This window comes from Chiloscyllium plagiosum, chromosome 7 (assembly GCF_004010195.1).
Source record: "Chiloscyllium plagiosum isolate BGI_BamShark_2017 chromosome 7, ASM401019v2, whole genome shotgun sequence".
NCBI lineage: Eukaryota > Metazoa > Chordata > Chondrichthyes > Orectolobiformes > Hemiscylliidae > Chiloscyllium > Chiloscyllium plagiosum.
Window position 1 is genome coordinate 52,518,657 of NC_057716.1, and position 18,538 is coordinate 52,537,194.

The window sequence follows — 18,538 nt, forward strand, 5'->3', positions numbered from 1 at the left end:
GCAGAAATTTATTGGAACAGTCTGAACATTTTAAAGATGCGGGCTATATACTGGAGCACAATAACCACAATTGTTTTATTCTGATGACTCAAAATGTTTCCTGTGTTTGTTTTTCACGGCCCGCTATTACATGGGAGCAAGAGGGAAGAAGAAGCAAGGCCACATTATAATGAGGAATTACTAAATGTCATTAAAACTGGGCTGTGTTGCAGAAATGTAGATTAATATATGAATTGAATAATAATAATGTTCATCACTGGAAGCAAAAACTTATTCTCAAGTTATGCTTAAGGACAGATGAGTGACAATGCAGAGCTTAATTTGTCAACAGGATACTGAATCATCAAGACCACTGATAATTTTTGATGTTTATTTGGTTTCCTTTGTGATTCCCGACTTGCTCAATGCTCAGAAGCAGTCTTGGAGATTTAGGCACACAATCAATGGAACTCCCCACTGGAACTGACAGATGTATGGTCCAATTCCAAACCAAGTGGAATTTTCTCAGGAATTGGAAAGTGAATTGGGCAAAGAAAAGAATAACAATCATTAAAGACATTGTAAAGGTTGAAGAAAGAATGAACAGATCTGTTGCTAAGAGATAAATGGGTGGTTGCAGATGTGGACTAATTTTTAGAATACAGGTGACTGTCAAACCAACTCAGTAATGCAGAAAGTTTAAATTTGAAAATATCCAATAAAAATGTAGAAGAGCAAAACTTCAAGTACTCCTGTTTTTCTGTGTGAGCTTCATAATGCACACATTTTACACTGCCTCATTTCAATGCTTCTTTTGCAGTTCATTGTTGAACATGCTGCTGACTGTGAGCTCAACAGGATGCCCAGCTCCATCTGAGTTCTAGTGTATGTTTTCACCAGTCTGTGCCTCTTGAGGAAGTGCACTCATACATATTGTTGTTTTATTTATTCTGGGGATGTGGGCTTCAGCAGTTTTGCCAGCATTTGTTGCCCATCACTAATTGCCCTTGTTAAATTTGCTGGTGAATTGCATTCTTAAACAACTGCAGTCCTGAGATACATCCACTGTGCCTTAAAGAAGGGAGCTCCAGAATTTTGACCCAGTGAGAGTGAAGGGATAGCGATTTAGCTCCAAATCAGGATGGTGAGTGGATTGGAAGGGCACTTGCAGTGCCTGGGTTCCCATGTATCTACTCCCCTTGCCTTTTTTGATGGCACTGGGTGTGGGTTTGAAAGGTGCTATCTAAGAAGACTCAGTGAATTTTTGCACTGCATCTTGAAGATGGGACACACAGCTGTTTTGTCCTGGACAGTGTCAAGTTTCTTGAGTGTGGCTGGAACTGTACCCATCCAGGCAAGTGGTAAGTATTTTATCCCCTCCTGACCTGAGTGTTGTGAACAGGCTTTGGGGGATCAGGAAGTGAGTTACTCACTGCAAGATTCCTAGCTTCTGACCTGCTATTGTGACTACAGTATTCATATGACTAGACCAGTTTAGTTTCTGGTCAACACCCAAGATTTTGATAGAGAGAGATTTGGTGATGGTGACACCAATAAATGTCAAATGGCAATGGTTAGATTATCTTCCATTGGAAATGGTCATTGCCTTGCATTTGTGATACACATGTCAGCCAAAGCCTAGATATTGTCCAGATCTTGCTTCATTTGGGCATGGACTCCTTCAGTATCTGGGATCAGTGAACAGTGCTGAACACTGCGCAATCATCGCTGAACATCCCCACTTCTGACCTTATGATAGAGAGAAGCTCTTTGATAAAGTAGCTGAAGATGGTTGGGCTTAGGACAATACCTTGGGGAATACCTGCAGGGATGTCCTGGAGCTGAGCCAACTGACCAACAATGACCACAATCATCTTTTTATGTTCTAGATATGTCTCCAACTAACAGACAGATTTCCTGAAGAAGGGCTTATGCCCAAAACGTTGATTCTCCTGCTCCTCGGATGCTGCCTGGCCTGCTGTGTTTTTCCAGCACCACATTTTTCAACTCAAGGTCCTTAATGTCACTTTTGATCAAATGCGACCTTGATGACAAGGGAAGTCACTCTCACCTCACCACTGGAGTTCAGCTCTGTAGTTCCATGTTTGGACCAAAGCTAATAATTAGGTTAGAAGCTGAGTAGCCCTGGTGGAACCCAAACTGGGTGTCATTAAGCAGATTATCGCTAAGCAGGTGTCTGCTTCATAGCACTGTTGATGACACCTTCTATCACTTTACTGGTACTGTTCCCAGCATGCCCTCTTGTATTCTCCATTGAACCAGGGTTGATTCTATGCCTTGACAGTAATAGTAGAGTGGGGGATATGGGAACCATTATGAGGCAGATTACATTGGATTACTATTCTGCTTCTGTTGAGGGTCCACAGCTCCTCATGAGTGCCCAGTCCAGAGGTGCTGGATCTGTTCAAAATCTGTCCCAATTAGCAAAGGGATAGTGTCGCACAACATGATGGATATTATTCTCAATGCAAAGATGGGATAAAGATTGTATAGTGGTCACTCTAACTGATTCTGTCATATGCAGCTGGCAGATTGGTGAGGATGAGGTCAGATGCTTTTCCCTCTGGTTGGTTCCCTTACCACTTGCCGCAGACCAAGTCTAGCAGCCATGTCCTTTAGGAACAGATTGGTTGATGGGTGGTGCTGCTGCCAATCCACACTTGGTGATGGACGCAGCATGCTATTGCCAAGCTCAGGGCTTCCTCCAACTTCTGACCAAAATGAAGGAGCACTAATTCATGGTGAATGGTCCATGGTAATCAATAGATGTTTTCCTTGCCCATGTCAGATCTTATCCATGAATCTTCAGGGCTGACTGTATACCACTGTGCCACCACCTCTGCTGGGTCTGTCTTACTGGTTGGATGGAACATTCCTAGGGGATGGACATTGTCTTAAAGGTATGATTCTGTGGGACGATTATGTCAGGAAAACTTTGTAGTATTGACACAACTGTGTTTGCATTGCCATTTCTGTTACCTATTCAATGACAAGTGGTCCATTTGGTTTAATTCCAATTTCCTCATTACTTTTGCTATAACTGGATAGCTTTTTAAGGCCAGCTCATAGAGCATTTAAGAGTCAATCATATTGCTGTGGATTGGAGTCATACGTAGGCCAGACTGTAAGGACTGCAGTTCCTTTCCTGAAGGATATTAGTGAATCACAAGGGGGTTTTCCAACAATTGATAATGATTTCATGATCACTATATGGCTTTTAATTCCAGACATTTATTGAATTCAAATTCTAACACAATTCCATTCCTTACGAATAATTTCAACTCCAATGTTACATCATGTCTATAAATTCAAAATATGTTCTGGCTCATTCATAAACTCACCATCTTGTTGCTCAATGTAAACATCGAGTTCACGATGGCCCTTCTATCTGCTCCTTGGATGCTGCCTGAACTACTGTGCTCTTCCAGCACCACTAATCCAGAATCTGGTTTCCAGCATCTGCAGTCATTGTTTTTACCTTCTGTCTCATCAGGCCATTCCTTCTCAACAACCCATTTTTTTCTTTTTTTCACTTATAAATCTCCTCGAAAGATGAATCTTTTCTTTCAGACCACAATTCTCATTAATTAATTTCAACACTGTTTTTATGTTTTTTTTCAATTATTTTCATTTTAAAATCTCAAAGAAAGATAATAGAGTCCAGGGGAGAAATGCATGGACATTGGATTATAGCCTGAAGCTGCAATGTGTGGCAAGCACGACCATACTAGAATAAAAATGTCTCCTCTGTGTAACATCTGCCTCACATAAATGCTAGGCTATGACCATCACCAGTTAGGGACAATCAAACCACCACCCCTTGATATTCAATGTTGCTACTATCACTGAAACCCCTGCCATCAACATCTTTCAAAACAATAGCACAGAGCATGTCCTTGTATTGAACTTAGTTTACAGCATCGTGAAGTTGTCCAATATATGTCTTCATTTTTGTTCTAGCCTCAAATCCGAGATTACTCAGACTGAGAGTACAGTGTCTGTTCACTATCTAACTCAAATGTGATATATTAGTCTTCAGTAGGGAAGTCAACATAAAAGAAATTTTTTTCCTGACATTTAAAGTTCCAGCACTTGTATGTGATACGGAAAGGCAAAACCACTCAATTTGTTGTCAAAAGAATGCATTTCTTTGGTGAAATATTCTGTCTCTCAAAACATTAAAACAACACCCCTTTAAGGAAAATATCCTAACAGGCAGAACTAATTCCAGCTGGCTGCTTTAATAAGCTCGGGCTTAACAACTCTCCTCTGGGAAATCAGACATGCTTGAACCTATGAACTAGCTCTAGTTTACAATCCATAAACCATTCATCATTATGATTCAGAAGATGCATTAGTCTTGGAATACCAGTTTGTGTTTCATTAATAACACTTTTTTTCAATTTAAAGATGAAATTCCAACATTGTTATGGCACTGCAAATTTCTGGGATTTGAAGAAATGAAAAATATAGAAGCAACTCTGATCACTTTTCACAGATTCTTACATTACCTGTGAAATAAAAATATTACAATTAATGGGCAGCACTGTGATTCAGTTGTTAGCATTGCTGCCTCACAGCACCAGGGTCCCAGGTTCGATTCCAGCTTTGGGTGACTGTGTGGCGTTTGCACAATCTCCCCGTGTCTGCGTGGATTTCCTCCGGGTGCTCTGGTTGCCTCCCACAGTCCAAAAGATGTGCCGGTCAGGTGAATTGGCCATGCTAAACTGCCCATAGTGTTAGGAGCCTTAGTGAGAGGGAAATGGGTCTGGGTGGGTTACTCTTTGGAGGGTTGGTGTGGACTCGTTGGGCTGAAGGGCCTGTTTCCATGCTGCAGGGAATCTAATCTAAATTACTTGCATTTGTCAATATCACAATTAAATATGGACGCTAGCCAGAGACACAGTGATTTTATCACTCATTCTTTTCTACAGTGAAAACAACACAAACAATTTGCACAGTTGTACACTCACCAATACAACAACATTTCTAGATCTTGTACGTGTGAGTACATGAGGCAGAAGGTATTAACACTTGAAGGACAACATCATTGCATTTTGATTACTGGAATATTTGGGAAACAGAGGCATGTGGATTTGTAAGGGTAAGAGTATTAGCTGGGATTACAAACGGTACTGTGTAATATTGTGGCCACAGTGTGACCAGGCCACACAATCTTGTGCAGATTTTAGTTGATCCCCTACATTATAATGTGTGGTACTCATTTCATTCATTCATTCTGAGATTCAATACATATTTTCTTCTCTCATGTCCAAAGCTCAAACTACTGATCAAACCACAATATCTAACATTGATGAATGATAAGTTAGCCATCACTAAAATAACCTGCAAAATTTTGAATTATTCAGTTATTCTACGCAATAAAGCTTTACAGTCTATTCTATGGCAACATAGGATTTTTATACTATATTATCAATTCTTGACCAAAACAGGAAAAGCAGGGTTTTGGGTAAGAACCCCAATATTGAGGTCAAATGAGGATTACAAACCCCTGTTGGGAACCAAATGGCCAATGTGTGGTCAGAGAGTAGGCTTGTCATCCAATTAAGGATTGTGGGTGAGCACTTGAAGTCAATAGGAGGCTCTCCAGCTCAGTAGATGCAAACTACCATTCCAATAAGAGACTGCACATGTGCCCTCACTGCCACATTTAAACTTTTAAATGAAAACTGAATCAACAGATGGGCCATCATTGTGGAGTGGGATCCCTGGCCTGTGGATATAGCTGTGGCCAGGGTGAGCAGAAAAGACCTCAGAGCCTGGTTAGAATGCTGTCCTGCTCCCCTACCCTGGTCTGTCACAAGGACACTTACTTCAGGTGGCTAGCCTAGTCCCTGATGTCTCAAGGGCAATGTGGAAAATTCTAGTGTGATTTTGTGCCAGCAAGCCAGTATATTGTCTGATATTCAGCCTCAGTACCCATCCCCAAATATGGCTGAAAATCCTGCCTCAATATTATATTTTGCAGGTTGCTTTGGAGAGATCAGTCTAAATGGTGGCTCTCAGTAACTAAGAAAAATCATCATAGCTTACTGAGTGTGGGCCAATACATCCACAATGTTTGCATAAGCAGCAAGCAGTTATGTTTGTTGTGCTGAACTGATAAATAGAAAATTCCTTCACCTTCTTGTGTGTTAGTGCAATATTTACACCTTCAAGATACAAAAGAAAAGGGAGGCTGTATTGATATTTACTAGTCTGGTTGTTTGGATCCAATCATATAATACATTGAGAAGTATAATACATTGAAAAGTGATCAATGTCCGGTGAAGTGGATCAGCAGCAATCCACGTATCCCAACACTTAGTTCATTCAGTTGTTTGAAGTTTTGCACTTTGCTATTTCTCATCATTATTTTTAATTTATATCCATGGGATCACATTGGAGGTTATGGTTGCAGGTTTAGCAGTGGTGTCTTTCAGCATAGTGAAAAACAAAATAAAATGAATGCTCTTACTCTCTAAACGTTATTCCAAAAGTTGTGATAACAGAAAGGTTCAATGTTAATGGCAAAGGCATTGTCACGCTTACCATGAATAAAATCAAAGGAATGGTGAAGTTATGGAAAGACCAAAAAAGACTTCACTGTGGAGGCAGAGGGCAAAGATGTCTTTACAAAAGAGAATGGTGCCAATGCTCCAGTAAAGAAGGAGGCAGTAGTGATAATGGAAAGGAGATAATCAATAAAGATGGGATAATTCAAAGGTTGAAAGTCATCAAAGTAGGAAAGTCTTGATGGGATGCATCATATATTACTGAAGAAAGTATGAATGGATATTGTGGAGGCTCTGATTATAATCTTCCAGTCCTCCAAAGATATGTGGTAATATTAATACACCTGTCCCAAAACAGGGGCAGGGATAAATCTGGCTAGTAAGACCAAGTTATATGGATTGATTAATAACTTTTAGAAGAAACTCCACTAATAATTTGAAGCAAACCATTTAGAGGGGCAAGGCAAAAGAGCAGGTGGCATGACACTTATTGGATATCTCTACCAAACAGCTAGCACACACATGATGGCTTGAATGGCCATCTTTTTTACTATGATTTTATGCAGTGCATTAACATACCCATTTTGCACAAGAATAACAACCGCAGTAAATTAGCTATGTCCAAAACATAAGGTATTTACACACATATATACAACATCCCCACCCAGACATGAGGACATCAACCCCACCCCTGACTCCAGTACAGTAGCCTTGACTTTTAATCCCAAAACTGTGGGCCTCCTTGGAGCTTAGAGCCCTGTATTTTGCACAGGATAGCCTATGAAAATGCACGACACCTTCTTGTTAACTTGGCTACAGCCTGTGGAAAATCCAGAATATAGTGGCTTTAGTCAAGGATCAATAGAAGTAGAACAAGGTTCATTTGTCAGGTGATACCCTTTCCTAATGATATATTCATTTATTTTGCTATGAGAAGTCCTGATAGCCACATGGGTTTTTATCTACAATAGTCTGGACTCCCTGGTGACATGATAGGCAGTAACGGTTCTGTGCACATTTTAGCTGGTGTCTCCTTTCCACTGAGAAAGTGATTCTGGTGCTGCCTCTGGGAAACAATCACTTGCTTTTATATAGGTCTGACTTGCAGACTGTCTCATTTAACACACGTCCCTTAGGGTGGTCTGGAAGGATCCTATTGCGCATTCAGATTTTAGTGACCTTTACAACTGTCGGAGTGCCCATGAATTCTGTGAAGTTGTCTGTGAATCAGCCTGCTCCAGATGGTCTAGCTGTCACTGGCTCTGCAGTGAAGCTGAGATGTCAAAGACAAGGGTGCTGTGCCACATAGGAGTAAATGTATTTGCCTATAAAGATGAGTCTTTAGATATTAGGGATAGTGAGTACACACCTTAAGGTATCATCAGGCATCAAGATTTTGCACCCTCATAAATTTGCTCTCCTAATCCAAGTAATGCCTCACTGTTAGAAAAGGGAGAAGTATTTCCTCCTCCCAAGTTTATCAGTTGTAACTTTCAGCACCATTGTAATTGCTTTGATATCCATTTCAGCAATAAGCAAAATAGTCAATTAAAACAACACAAAAAAGAATTGCAACACATTGGCAACCTGTTATACACTCTGGCAGTTCTTAATTTATATTTTCTTGCAAAATATTGCCAAGATTATTATCTCAAATCAAGTAAAAATGACAGTGAGACCAGGAAATAAGTTTCCAAAAAGGATTTGAACTACTGTTCTGTGAATTCCAGTGGAAAGAAGGCACACAATGATACATCAGCTGCCAATTTGCTACAAGCTGTTTTTGTACTGCTTACATACGCCAATTTCCTCCCAGGTGTATTAGTGAAATAAAGGTTTATACAAAAATACAAAAAAAAGTAAAAGTACACAATATGTTCAAACCGCAAAGAAAGAGTTAGGCACACCAATAGTTGCATTTCCAGCATTCAGTGTGAAACAACAGCAAACTTGGGCTGCGTTTAACTGGTTGGTGATGGTGGGGATGGGAAGGCTTAAGGGAGATGGACAGAGAGAGAAAAGCAAACGACCTATACAAAGCCTCGAGAAAAATGGCTAGATGCTGACAGCTATAGCACGCTGAAAGGAAGATAAATTCATGAACAATGGCATTCTGCCTCTCAGTGGGAGGAAGTCTTGCCTGAAGAGCTTAGTCAATCTGACTGACCAGCAGCTACATCAACCCCAGCACTGCCTGGATTGCAGGAAGAAGCCTGGAGAGGATAATGGCTGCACAGAAAGGTCAATCCCAAGTTTTTAAAACAGACCCTAGAGTCTAAGGAAAGGCAAAGGAGTGTGTAAGGGACCCAGTTTTGCAGGGCAGGCAATACAAAATGAAGGACTGGGTCAGCGCCATCTTTGGGCAGGTGCACCTGATACACACTTGGCATCCCTCAAGGAATGAGGCTTCACCCCAAAGAGGTGAACCTGCTTCCGTCTTGCTATTTTTTATGTAGAACAGAAGGAACAGTCTGAACACTGCTGCTTGACTGGCCATACCAACATAATTTGGTACAGGCAGCATATTATTCAGGTCAATAGGGTAGTCAAATACCTAAATGACCTTTAGTTACTTATTTACATATGATGGGCAAGCTGCAGATTTTGATAGCTGCCGACTTTGCGAATTATGGCGCTGAGCTCAGGAACAAGTAAGAAGTTAGTGGGTGTGCTAGCTGACCTACTTTACATGCTCCTTCACCAACAACAATCCAGTAAAGGCATACAAAATCCAGCCCCTTGTCTTAAGATGCTCCAAAAGAATTGAGCTTATTTCCTGATCTAAACTGTATGGATAAGGTGCCGATTGAGTGGACCTTAACCCAAGCAATGAAATGTATCTTTTTTTAAAATGTCGCATTTAATCATGATTTGCGAATGTCTATGGCTGAGCCTTCCATCATCTTAAATTTATAATCAAGAAAGTGAATCTCTTGTATCATCAGTAAAACCATGGGAATTTAGGGCTTAAGATTTTAGCTGGCAAGGTGGAATAAATTGATTATTTTTGGTTTTAGTTTTGAATTCTGACAACATTATAATGTCAAAGAGAAATAATTAAAACGTCTTTATTGTTGAGGACCATGAAAATTATTTGTGGATTACATCTACCAATGTTTAATTGTCATGTGAGAAATTCAGGGGAAAATTAATGGAAATAATGTTCAATGCCATTTGAACTTAATGTCTATTCAGTGGTATCAATTTGCCAATTTTCTCTAGGGGTCTTGTGGCACAGTGGTAGTGTCCCTAACTCTGAGCCAACAGACTTGGGTTCAACTCCCACCTGCTCCAGAGGCATAGAATAATATCGCTGAACAGATTGATTCAAAAAACCTACACTCAATAAATCTTAGGGTTCCTGTGGTGCAGCAGCATTTAAGTCAGACTTGCTCCAGAGGTGTGACATAACATATCTGGAAAATTTGATTATTAATATCAACTCTATAAATCTTCAGGCTCTTGTGATGCAGTGGTAGCATCTCAACCTCTCAATCAGGAGGCCCATGTTCAAGTCTTGTAATAACATCTTTGTACAGGTCGTTTAAAAGAACAAATTACTCAATAGGTCTTGAGGTGCAGTGATAGCATCCTATCTCTAGTCCAGAAGGCCACCCTAGAGATTTGTCTTAAGATGTCTGAGAAAGTTAATTAAAAATAACCACTGAATAAATCTTAAGTACATTTACTAAGCCCTACTTAGAAACACTCACACTTTACAGCATAACTACAGCTGGGTATTGGTTAGGTTTCAGCATTAATAATCAATAAATCTGAATTTATTATTCTGAAAATTTGCATTCAGTTAAAAATACTGGAAATATGATGCTGGTTTATAAAAAGTAAACGTGAAAACAACCATGAAATTATTGCATTGTCATAGAAATTAGATCGTTTATTAATGTTCTCTGGGAAGGAAAGCTGATGTCCATTTAAGCATCCAACAAGATAGTTATTTGACTTCATCAGCATCACTGTAATAACACTCAAGAAGCTAATTCATCAACACCTCATTCTCAGGCAACTAAAATTGGCATAAATATGCCAGAAACATTCATGTGTCAAGCACTTTTATTTCAAAAAGAAACCTTTTTAATTTTTTTAACCAAGCAACAAAAAGGGACATAAGATCATTTAGAATTTGTACCGAAATCTATTTGCTCTGACCTACTCCTCAAGATATATGGACCATGTCTTAAATACTGCCCTCAGTCCCAAATAGCCTTCTCTAGAGTATAAGCCAACAGTTTGCAGGAGAAAAGTATTCTGGGATCATCACTGACAATGGGCAGGGATTTTGTTTTAAATATAGAATTGTTTGTTACAGAAGCTTGCAAGCCCAGAACAAACTGGTTGTGTATTGAGGAAAGGTCACTCAGTCTACAAACAGAGGTTCTGAAAGGTATGTGCATCTAGTCTAGGGATGTTCTAGAATTGACAGCAATCTTACAAGCATAGCTTTACAGAAAGCTGAGCCTAGCAACATCCATCACCTGTAGCGCCGGTCCTGATGTCTTCAACAGCTTTGCATTTGGAGGGATGTGAATGAAACAATTGGGCTCATGGTTTAGAGTGAATAATAACTTTGATTTAGTAATGTACTGGTGTGTACTGGGAGAAAACAAGACACATTGAACCTCACAATATTCACAGGGAAAATATCTTCCTTAAAGAAAACCAGTGGCTGACAGCGAACAAAGCACCTCCACTGACACAGGGCCTCAAGTCATGTCACCCGTACTGGAAACAACATCACATCGTACAACTGATGACCGACACTCCTCTTAATGGCACACCTCCTGGTTGACCACAAAGAGGAAGCTGACTTTAGTGATGAAGGCTCAAGAGCCAATCTTCCATGGAAAATATGGACAACCCTCAACCACTTGAAGACAGGCCAGAGAGAATTTGGCCACTTGCTCCACAGGTGGAACTTGAGGAAAAGCTCAAATTGTGACTGTGATCATTCATGTCAGACCATCCTGCATATACTGAATGCCAGCCCTGATAGATTGATCCCTTATAGCATCTTAACCATTCACATTGAATCAGTTGAAGCTGTTGGATGGATTGTAAACCTCAACAGCTAACTGCTCTCCAGCCATGTGAAACAAATATATACCACAACTCTATAAGTTTTTAAACAATAATTGTTCTGGTATTCAATTACCAAGTGAAAATGGATGAAAATTTCAAACAATATTGAATAAAGTCACAAGAAAACTTGATCACATTTCAATTTTTGTTGAAACTCAATGTAAAGTACCATTTGCAGTTTATTCAGTTTAGAAATTGCATGTGATTCCTTGAAAGTGAATTCTGTTTGATATTATATAAGAGAAAAGAGATGGATGAGAATCAAGTTAATTCATATTAAACTTCTAACAAGCACATTAAGTTAACTACTACATGGATGAAATCTTACCTTTTCTGCATCTTGCTCAAACAGCCGAAGTTGGAAGCATTGATCTAGCTTCAGTTTCCGAACATGCCACATTTGATGCAAATGCTGTCTAGTTGAGTGTAGTTTATCCAGTAGACTGGTGATCTTTGGCACAACGCTTTGAAAATCTGCACTGCCAGATATGCAATTCTTTCCAGAAAAACCATCACTGCACCTTATACACTGCAGCAATCTTTGTCCCTCATGGTCCAGTTCCTCCACCGGGGCTTTGATAACCTTTTTCTTCAATTGTGTATGTTCATCAATTAATTTTCTAGAACCTTCAACATCCAGGGGAAACTCTTTCCTTGCCAACATCTCCTGCAGGTCTTCCAGTCTGGATAACAAATGCACAGCACTGCTTATGAATTCTTCCAAGGCCAGTCGAAGGTCAATCCATTCATCGTGATTATACTCCAGTGTACCATCAAATTCTTCAGTCAATTGGGAAGGATCCACCAACTTAGAAAGTCCTTCTACAGATACCATACTTGTCTGAAAAAGATATCCCACTGTTTTAGAATCAGCATTTCAGCATTAATACTGGAAAATCTTAAATTTACAGGAGCAAGAACAGTTTATCCACTCTCCATACCCCTCAACCCCCACACCCCAAGATTTCTGACACAGATCCAGCAGGGATAGAATATTAGACTTTAACTCACTTATTTACATTACCATTATTTTTTTAAAAATTGACTTAGCTGGATTTTTATTTTTATTTTTGAACTGTCAGCCTTGATTGTGAAGTTGTATTCTCAACCGAAGGTCAAATGCTCAAACCCCACTATGGAAACTTAAGCACACAGTCAAGGCTGACACTCTCGTACAATGAGAAAGTGCTGCACTGTCAAGAGTGCTTAACTGTCGCAAATGTACTGCAAGCCTATGCTCCTTCGGCCCTTATGCCCTTAAAAGTTCCCATGACACAATTCAAAGATGAAGGGAATTCCCCGGTGACCTAGCTAATCTCTTAAGCAAGACAGAAAAAGCAGGCTGCCTGCTCATTTATCTTACTATGGTTTGTGTGATCCATTCTAAAAAGTAATTTAATGAAAGATGGAACGGAAGCCAATCTTTAGACACTTTCATATTTATTTACAGAATTATACATTGTAAACATAATTTAATTACCCTGCAATCTCATTTTAAGTTGTGTCTATTTAATAGGCCACATGACTGTTAAGGAGATTCAATAAAGTCCTGACTGCACAGACGAGATCCACTGGCTTTATAAAAATAACTGACTATCGTACCTGATATCAAGTTTTATTTGTGTTTTTTCCATACAAAGCTTATTCAGTAATACAGATGACTCACTGGAGAATATATTGGGATTAATACAATGGTTTGCCCTAGTTATTTTACATGGATCTATAATTGTCTTTACTGATTTCAATATATTGTCAATATCAAACCTAAAGCAGGTAATACTTTCTTAACCTACCTAAAAAGTCAAGGTAACATTTCAACAAATTTGTTCCAATGTATTATCAAAGTACAAACACTATCTAGCAGTGTAGAGTTAAAGGAGACCATGACTAATACATTCAACATAGGACTAAAACACTTGTGAGCAGTATAATTTGTTGGTAAATGTAATTATTTTCATCCTCTTCTTTAGAATTCTCTGCATCATGTGTCATTTTGAGGTTGCTGTTTTTCAGTTTTAGGTGGTTCATTACAAACAATAATACTTCAAATCATGGAATAAGCACCTAATAACATTTGCTTTGGCAATCTTGAGATTAATTTGCCCATTAATACTGTTTCAATGTTCCAATTCTATCTTCTGCAGTAACAGCTCATCTTCTATCTTTTATTGATAAGTGCGGCAAGGAACTGGACCATTTCAAAATCTGTCAATCAAGGTGCAGGACTGGGTCAGGATTAATAATATGTTTGTATCCTAAGCGTAGTCTCACTAATGCTCTGCAGTTCCTATCTTGTGTGGTATCCAAATACACCATGTATACTGCTTCCCCTTTTTCCACCAATTTTTTTACATCCTCAAAGAACTGTAATAAATTTGTCAAACATGATTTTCCTTTTAGAATGACAGTTGACTCTGCCTCATTTTATTATGATTTGGAGATGTCGGTATTGGACTGGGGTGTACAAAGTTAAAAATTGCACAATACCAGGTTATAGTCCAACAGGTTTAATTGGAAGCATTAGCTTTCGCAGCACTGCTCCTACATCAGGTGGTTGTGGAGTGCAACCGAAAGCTAGTGCTTCCAATTAAACCTGTTGGACTATAACTTGGTGTTATGTAATTTTTATCATTGTATTATGGTATTCTAAATGTCCTGTAATACATTTTTAATAATGGATTTGAGCATTTTTTTCAGATGCTTGGTTAACTGAACTATAGTGTCCTGTTTTCTGTCTCCACACTTTTTTTAAACAGAGTGGTACATTTATAATTTTCCAATTTCCTGGAAACAAGGGAGTACTGGAAGAATACAACCAATGCATCCATTATCTTTGCATTGCTTCTTTTAAGGTGCTTGGATGCAGGTGATTAGATCCAGGGGACTTGTCAGCCTTAAATTCCACTAACATTCGTAATACTTTTTCTCTTACGATGGTGTTTGTTTTAAGTTGTATTTGTTCCAGTAAGGCTGATAGAAATAATTTCTCCAGAAATTCTTTCAAGGCACAATATAACCAGAGTCAACAGGAGCTCCCTTTCCAAGAACCATTTTCCAGTTAGAAACATGTTTATCCAAACAGGCACAATCCAGTAATTTGAAACTGAATTTCAGCAATCATCTGTACAATTCAGTAATATCTGTGATGTAGTACATAGTCTTTTCCAATCTATCACTTTCTGATCATGTCTCAGATCTATTTAACAGATCATCTTTCCTGTAAATTTCACAAAAGGACACCAATAGAATTTGCAAACTTTCATTTCAATTGAAGTGATGCAAATCCAGCTTACAAAATACTTAACTTCTGATTTCACTTCTTGTAAGAAATGTCAACACCAAGATTATACCTTATTTCCTTTATGATAGGAGCATAACCCATGTCCACTTAGCCATTCATTTGTTCTACTTTTCATACTGTTCAGACTCTGAGAATACCAAATGGTGTCCCTATTCTAACACTTATACGACTTCCTTCATTTTCCACAATTCATATGAGAAATTGTAGTTTTTTTTGTCTAAATACTTATTCTTAACCAAACATCCCTTTTGGCAGCTGTTCTCTGCTACACCAGAAAGCAAGGTGGTGAAGGATAGGCCTAGAGCCAAACTTTAGGGATTTTATATTTTACAAAATTGTATGTTATAAGCATAAATGTATGAACAAGTAGCCACAATTTTAACTGTGATTTTTCTTGTGGGCTCAAGTGAAACCCTGGTTACAAATTAAAAACAATGGTTATATAATTAATAGTGATCATTTGATGTGTATATCAGCCACTGCATTTCCCTAAATTACAGCAGCAGACACAGCTTTAACTCTAACTCTGCCATATTTTGTGCAGGTAAGTGGTGACGTGAACAAACATCTCCTGCAGCTCTGGAAATGAAACTTGACCTATTTTATTGTTTAGTCTGCATTTATTCCACCAGATCACTTGTTGCTCGGAACAAATAGGAATTAAGTTCGGGCCACTACTATATGTCATTGTTTTCAATCTGCTGTTTTCATTTGGAAGGGCAAAAAGGGAAGCTTCTTAGACAATCTCAATGAAACTGACAATTTGTCTCAGTGTTCAAGATTCTCTGACTTGAGGGAAGAGTTATTATTTTAAACAGTGCAATAGGTGCCTGCCTCTACCTTTATCAATGAACACATGCCTGCTATTTTGAAGTCTTTACTCGCCTGCACCTGGCCTCTATTATTTAATTCCTCCCTTGCTTTAAAAACATTGCATTGCCATATTTATTGCAAAAATAAACTGTTAATAAAAACATCAATAATCAACAGCTTATCCTTCATTTGTTTGAGCATATAATTTTAAGTATAATGCTTACCTCAAATATAAATTTTGAACTCCCAAAGTTGGTTTTTTGCTTCTGCCAGAAGTTATCTGGTTTAATAATCAGTGCAACATGGATATCAGCAGGGAAAGATTCCTGGAGAGTTTTAAGTAGAGGCTTGATCAAATCCCACTTGGAACCTCTCATATCGATGATAACAGTAAATCCTCTTTTACTCACATCTTCACTGTTAAAATGTAAAGAGGATTTTACTGGAATGATCCATATATATGACATTATTCAGCAAAGAGAGTCTATTCAGTCCAATGATTCCTTCTAAATGGAAGTATTATATATTATTGCATATGATATAACATAATGCTATCAAAAAGTATATGTTTTATATCTACATAGATGTGTGCATATGCATATGAATATTTAAATACATAATGTATAAAAGTAAAAATAAAGTCACAAGACCATAGGCTGCTTCTCATTTGAGCAAGATGACTGGTGATGGCTTAATTTGAGGGTCACCACGCCTCAGATGAAGGGAGAGGTTGAGTAACTGGAACTTTTTGGTAACCTCAGCCAATGCGGAAGTTGAATCCATGCTGTTAACTTCACTCTGCATCACAAACCAACCATTCAACTAACTGAGCTAACCAACCCTCAAGAGAAGATAAATAGAATAGAAGACAAATGAGGTGGCATACTCAGAATATGTGGGGCTCAAATACTGCAAGTCCAATGATCAAATTAGAAAATGATGATGAAAACCATTTGGCATATGTTGGTTCGCCCCTTTCACAATAATCCTAACATCCATTTCTTTTTCAAACACTCAATTAAGTCTTCAACTTTTCCTACATTTTTTGCTTCAATGTCTTATTTGCAGGTGAAATTCAAGGTTTTACATTCTTTATGAGAGAAAACACTTTCTGGCACCTATCTACTTTTCCTCTTACTAATTTGAGAAACCCTATTTCTAAGCTCCTAAGTTTAAAGTTACCTTGATTGTGGTCACATTCTTATTACGAATTCCCATTTTGGTGTCTCTCCAAATTCCTCTGGCACCTTCTCCTCCTTCAAGGAGCTCAGCTTATTTCACTTAAATATCCTCATTGTTTACCACCTTCTCACCTTCACTCAAATTTCTCCCCATGCATCATTTTATTTGTTTCCCTACACTTTATACCCAGCAGCTCGTTACACTTGCTGACCCAGAAACACTACCATCTCAACCTCACTTGTCATGGCTGGACCATAACAAGTGTTCCTGATGAAGGGCTTTTGCCCAAAATGTCAATATTCCTGCTCCTCGGATGCTGTCAGACAGCATCCGAGGAGCAGGAATCTAATCTTGACTCTAATCTCCAGCATCTGCAGTACCCACTTTCTCCACAACAAGTGTTTCTGGACATTACTCTCTGTTCTGAAACCATTCATTATTCCAGCATCATCTTGAAGACCAAAATTAAACTCCGAACCAAATGGCATCATGAACACTCTCTCTCGTGCCCCGCTTCCTGATTGAGACCAACTAAGGTTTCTTGCAACTTTCTCCCAGCAATTATCCTTGACACCAGCTTTATTGTGTGCACAACTGATTTCTTGGCTCAGGTTCTGACTTGAACCTCTCTTACATATTATCAATATACATGACTTTCTGAGGATTGAAATTACAGAGGACATGGCACCATAACATACAAGACAATATTGGGAGCATACTGAAAGAGCCTCCAGACCTATTTAGATATCTGGGCATTCCCTTCAACATACTAGAGCTGTGCTCAATGTTAAGGATCTTGCATCGTTAAGTTTCACCGGTGGTTCTCTGCAATAGTTTTGGAAACTAGAAGAGACGTGGATATGCCTTGTTTCCAAAACAAACTACTTTACTACTTGATTCTGAAACAGAATAAAGACACAAGATTGCCAAAGGACAAATGAATCATGGCAGTTCCCTACATTGTGGGTATTAAAATGCAATTACACACTAATTGGATGTTAACAGAGTGAAGACCTTTTCACTTGACAAAATCATTTACTTTACAGTAGTGACTGATAGGCACTTGAATGCAACTCTAAGCAGTCTTCCAGATACTGTTATTTGACCAAAATTAATGGCCTGTTTGTTCAATTGTCTTTTTTAGTGTCAAGTGTAATGAACCTAGTTTCTCAGGCAAACAAGTCATTAAAGATGTGTCTTTATTGAAGCAAACTGACTGACCTGCCACAGCTCACACATTTCTCTTGGAATTAGCTAGTGTCAGACAAACTCTGTGCAGTAATGACCACTTCCTGTTTCTTCACAAAGTCTGAAATGCTCTCTGTAAGATAATGCAATGTTCTTCCAGGGTGTCTGGGGTAAACTATTACCTCATTACACAAAAGCTCAAGGAAGATTTTGGATCTTTTGGGTTTCTACTCTCTTGTAATCAGAGGAACAGGAGATTTAGGATGTCTTGTGATGCTTAGATATAAGCCTAGTTTCTGAACTTCTCTACTGGTGCCCTCTCTCATTCATCGTCCAATATCATTAGCAGAGGAATTCTCCCTGGGGAAACAAGACTGCAAACCTCTCAGACATTTTACGGAAATTTTCCACACAAAAAAAGTCTTGAATCCAAAACAAAACA

General features: G+C 38.7%; 1 protein-coding gene across 11 annotated transcripts in view; it reads right to left on the reverse strand.

Moving 5' to 3' along the window:
- Positions 1–18,538, reverse strand: part of kalrna (kalirin RhoGEF kinase a) — a 713,874-nt gene that overhangs the window by 405,573 nt on the left and 289,763 nt on the right. For all 11 annotated transcript variants that reach the window (XM_043693727.1, XM_043693729.1, XM_043693725.1 and 8 more), the window contains exons 4-5: positions 15,951–16,143; positions 11,941–12,453 (exon numbers count right to left, since the gene is read on the reverse strand). In XM_043693727.1, the coding sequence (XP_043549662.1) occupies positions 11,941–12,453; positions 15,951–16,143 (706 nt within the window). The remainder of the gene's footprint in view (positions 1–11,940; positions 12,454–15,950; positions 16,144–18,538) is intronic.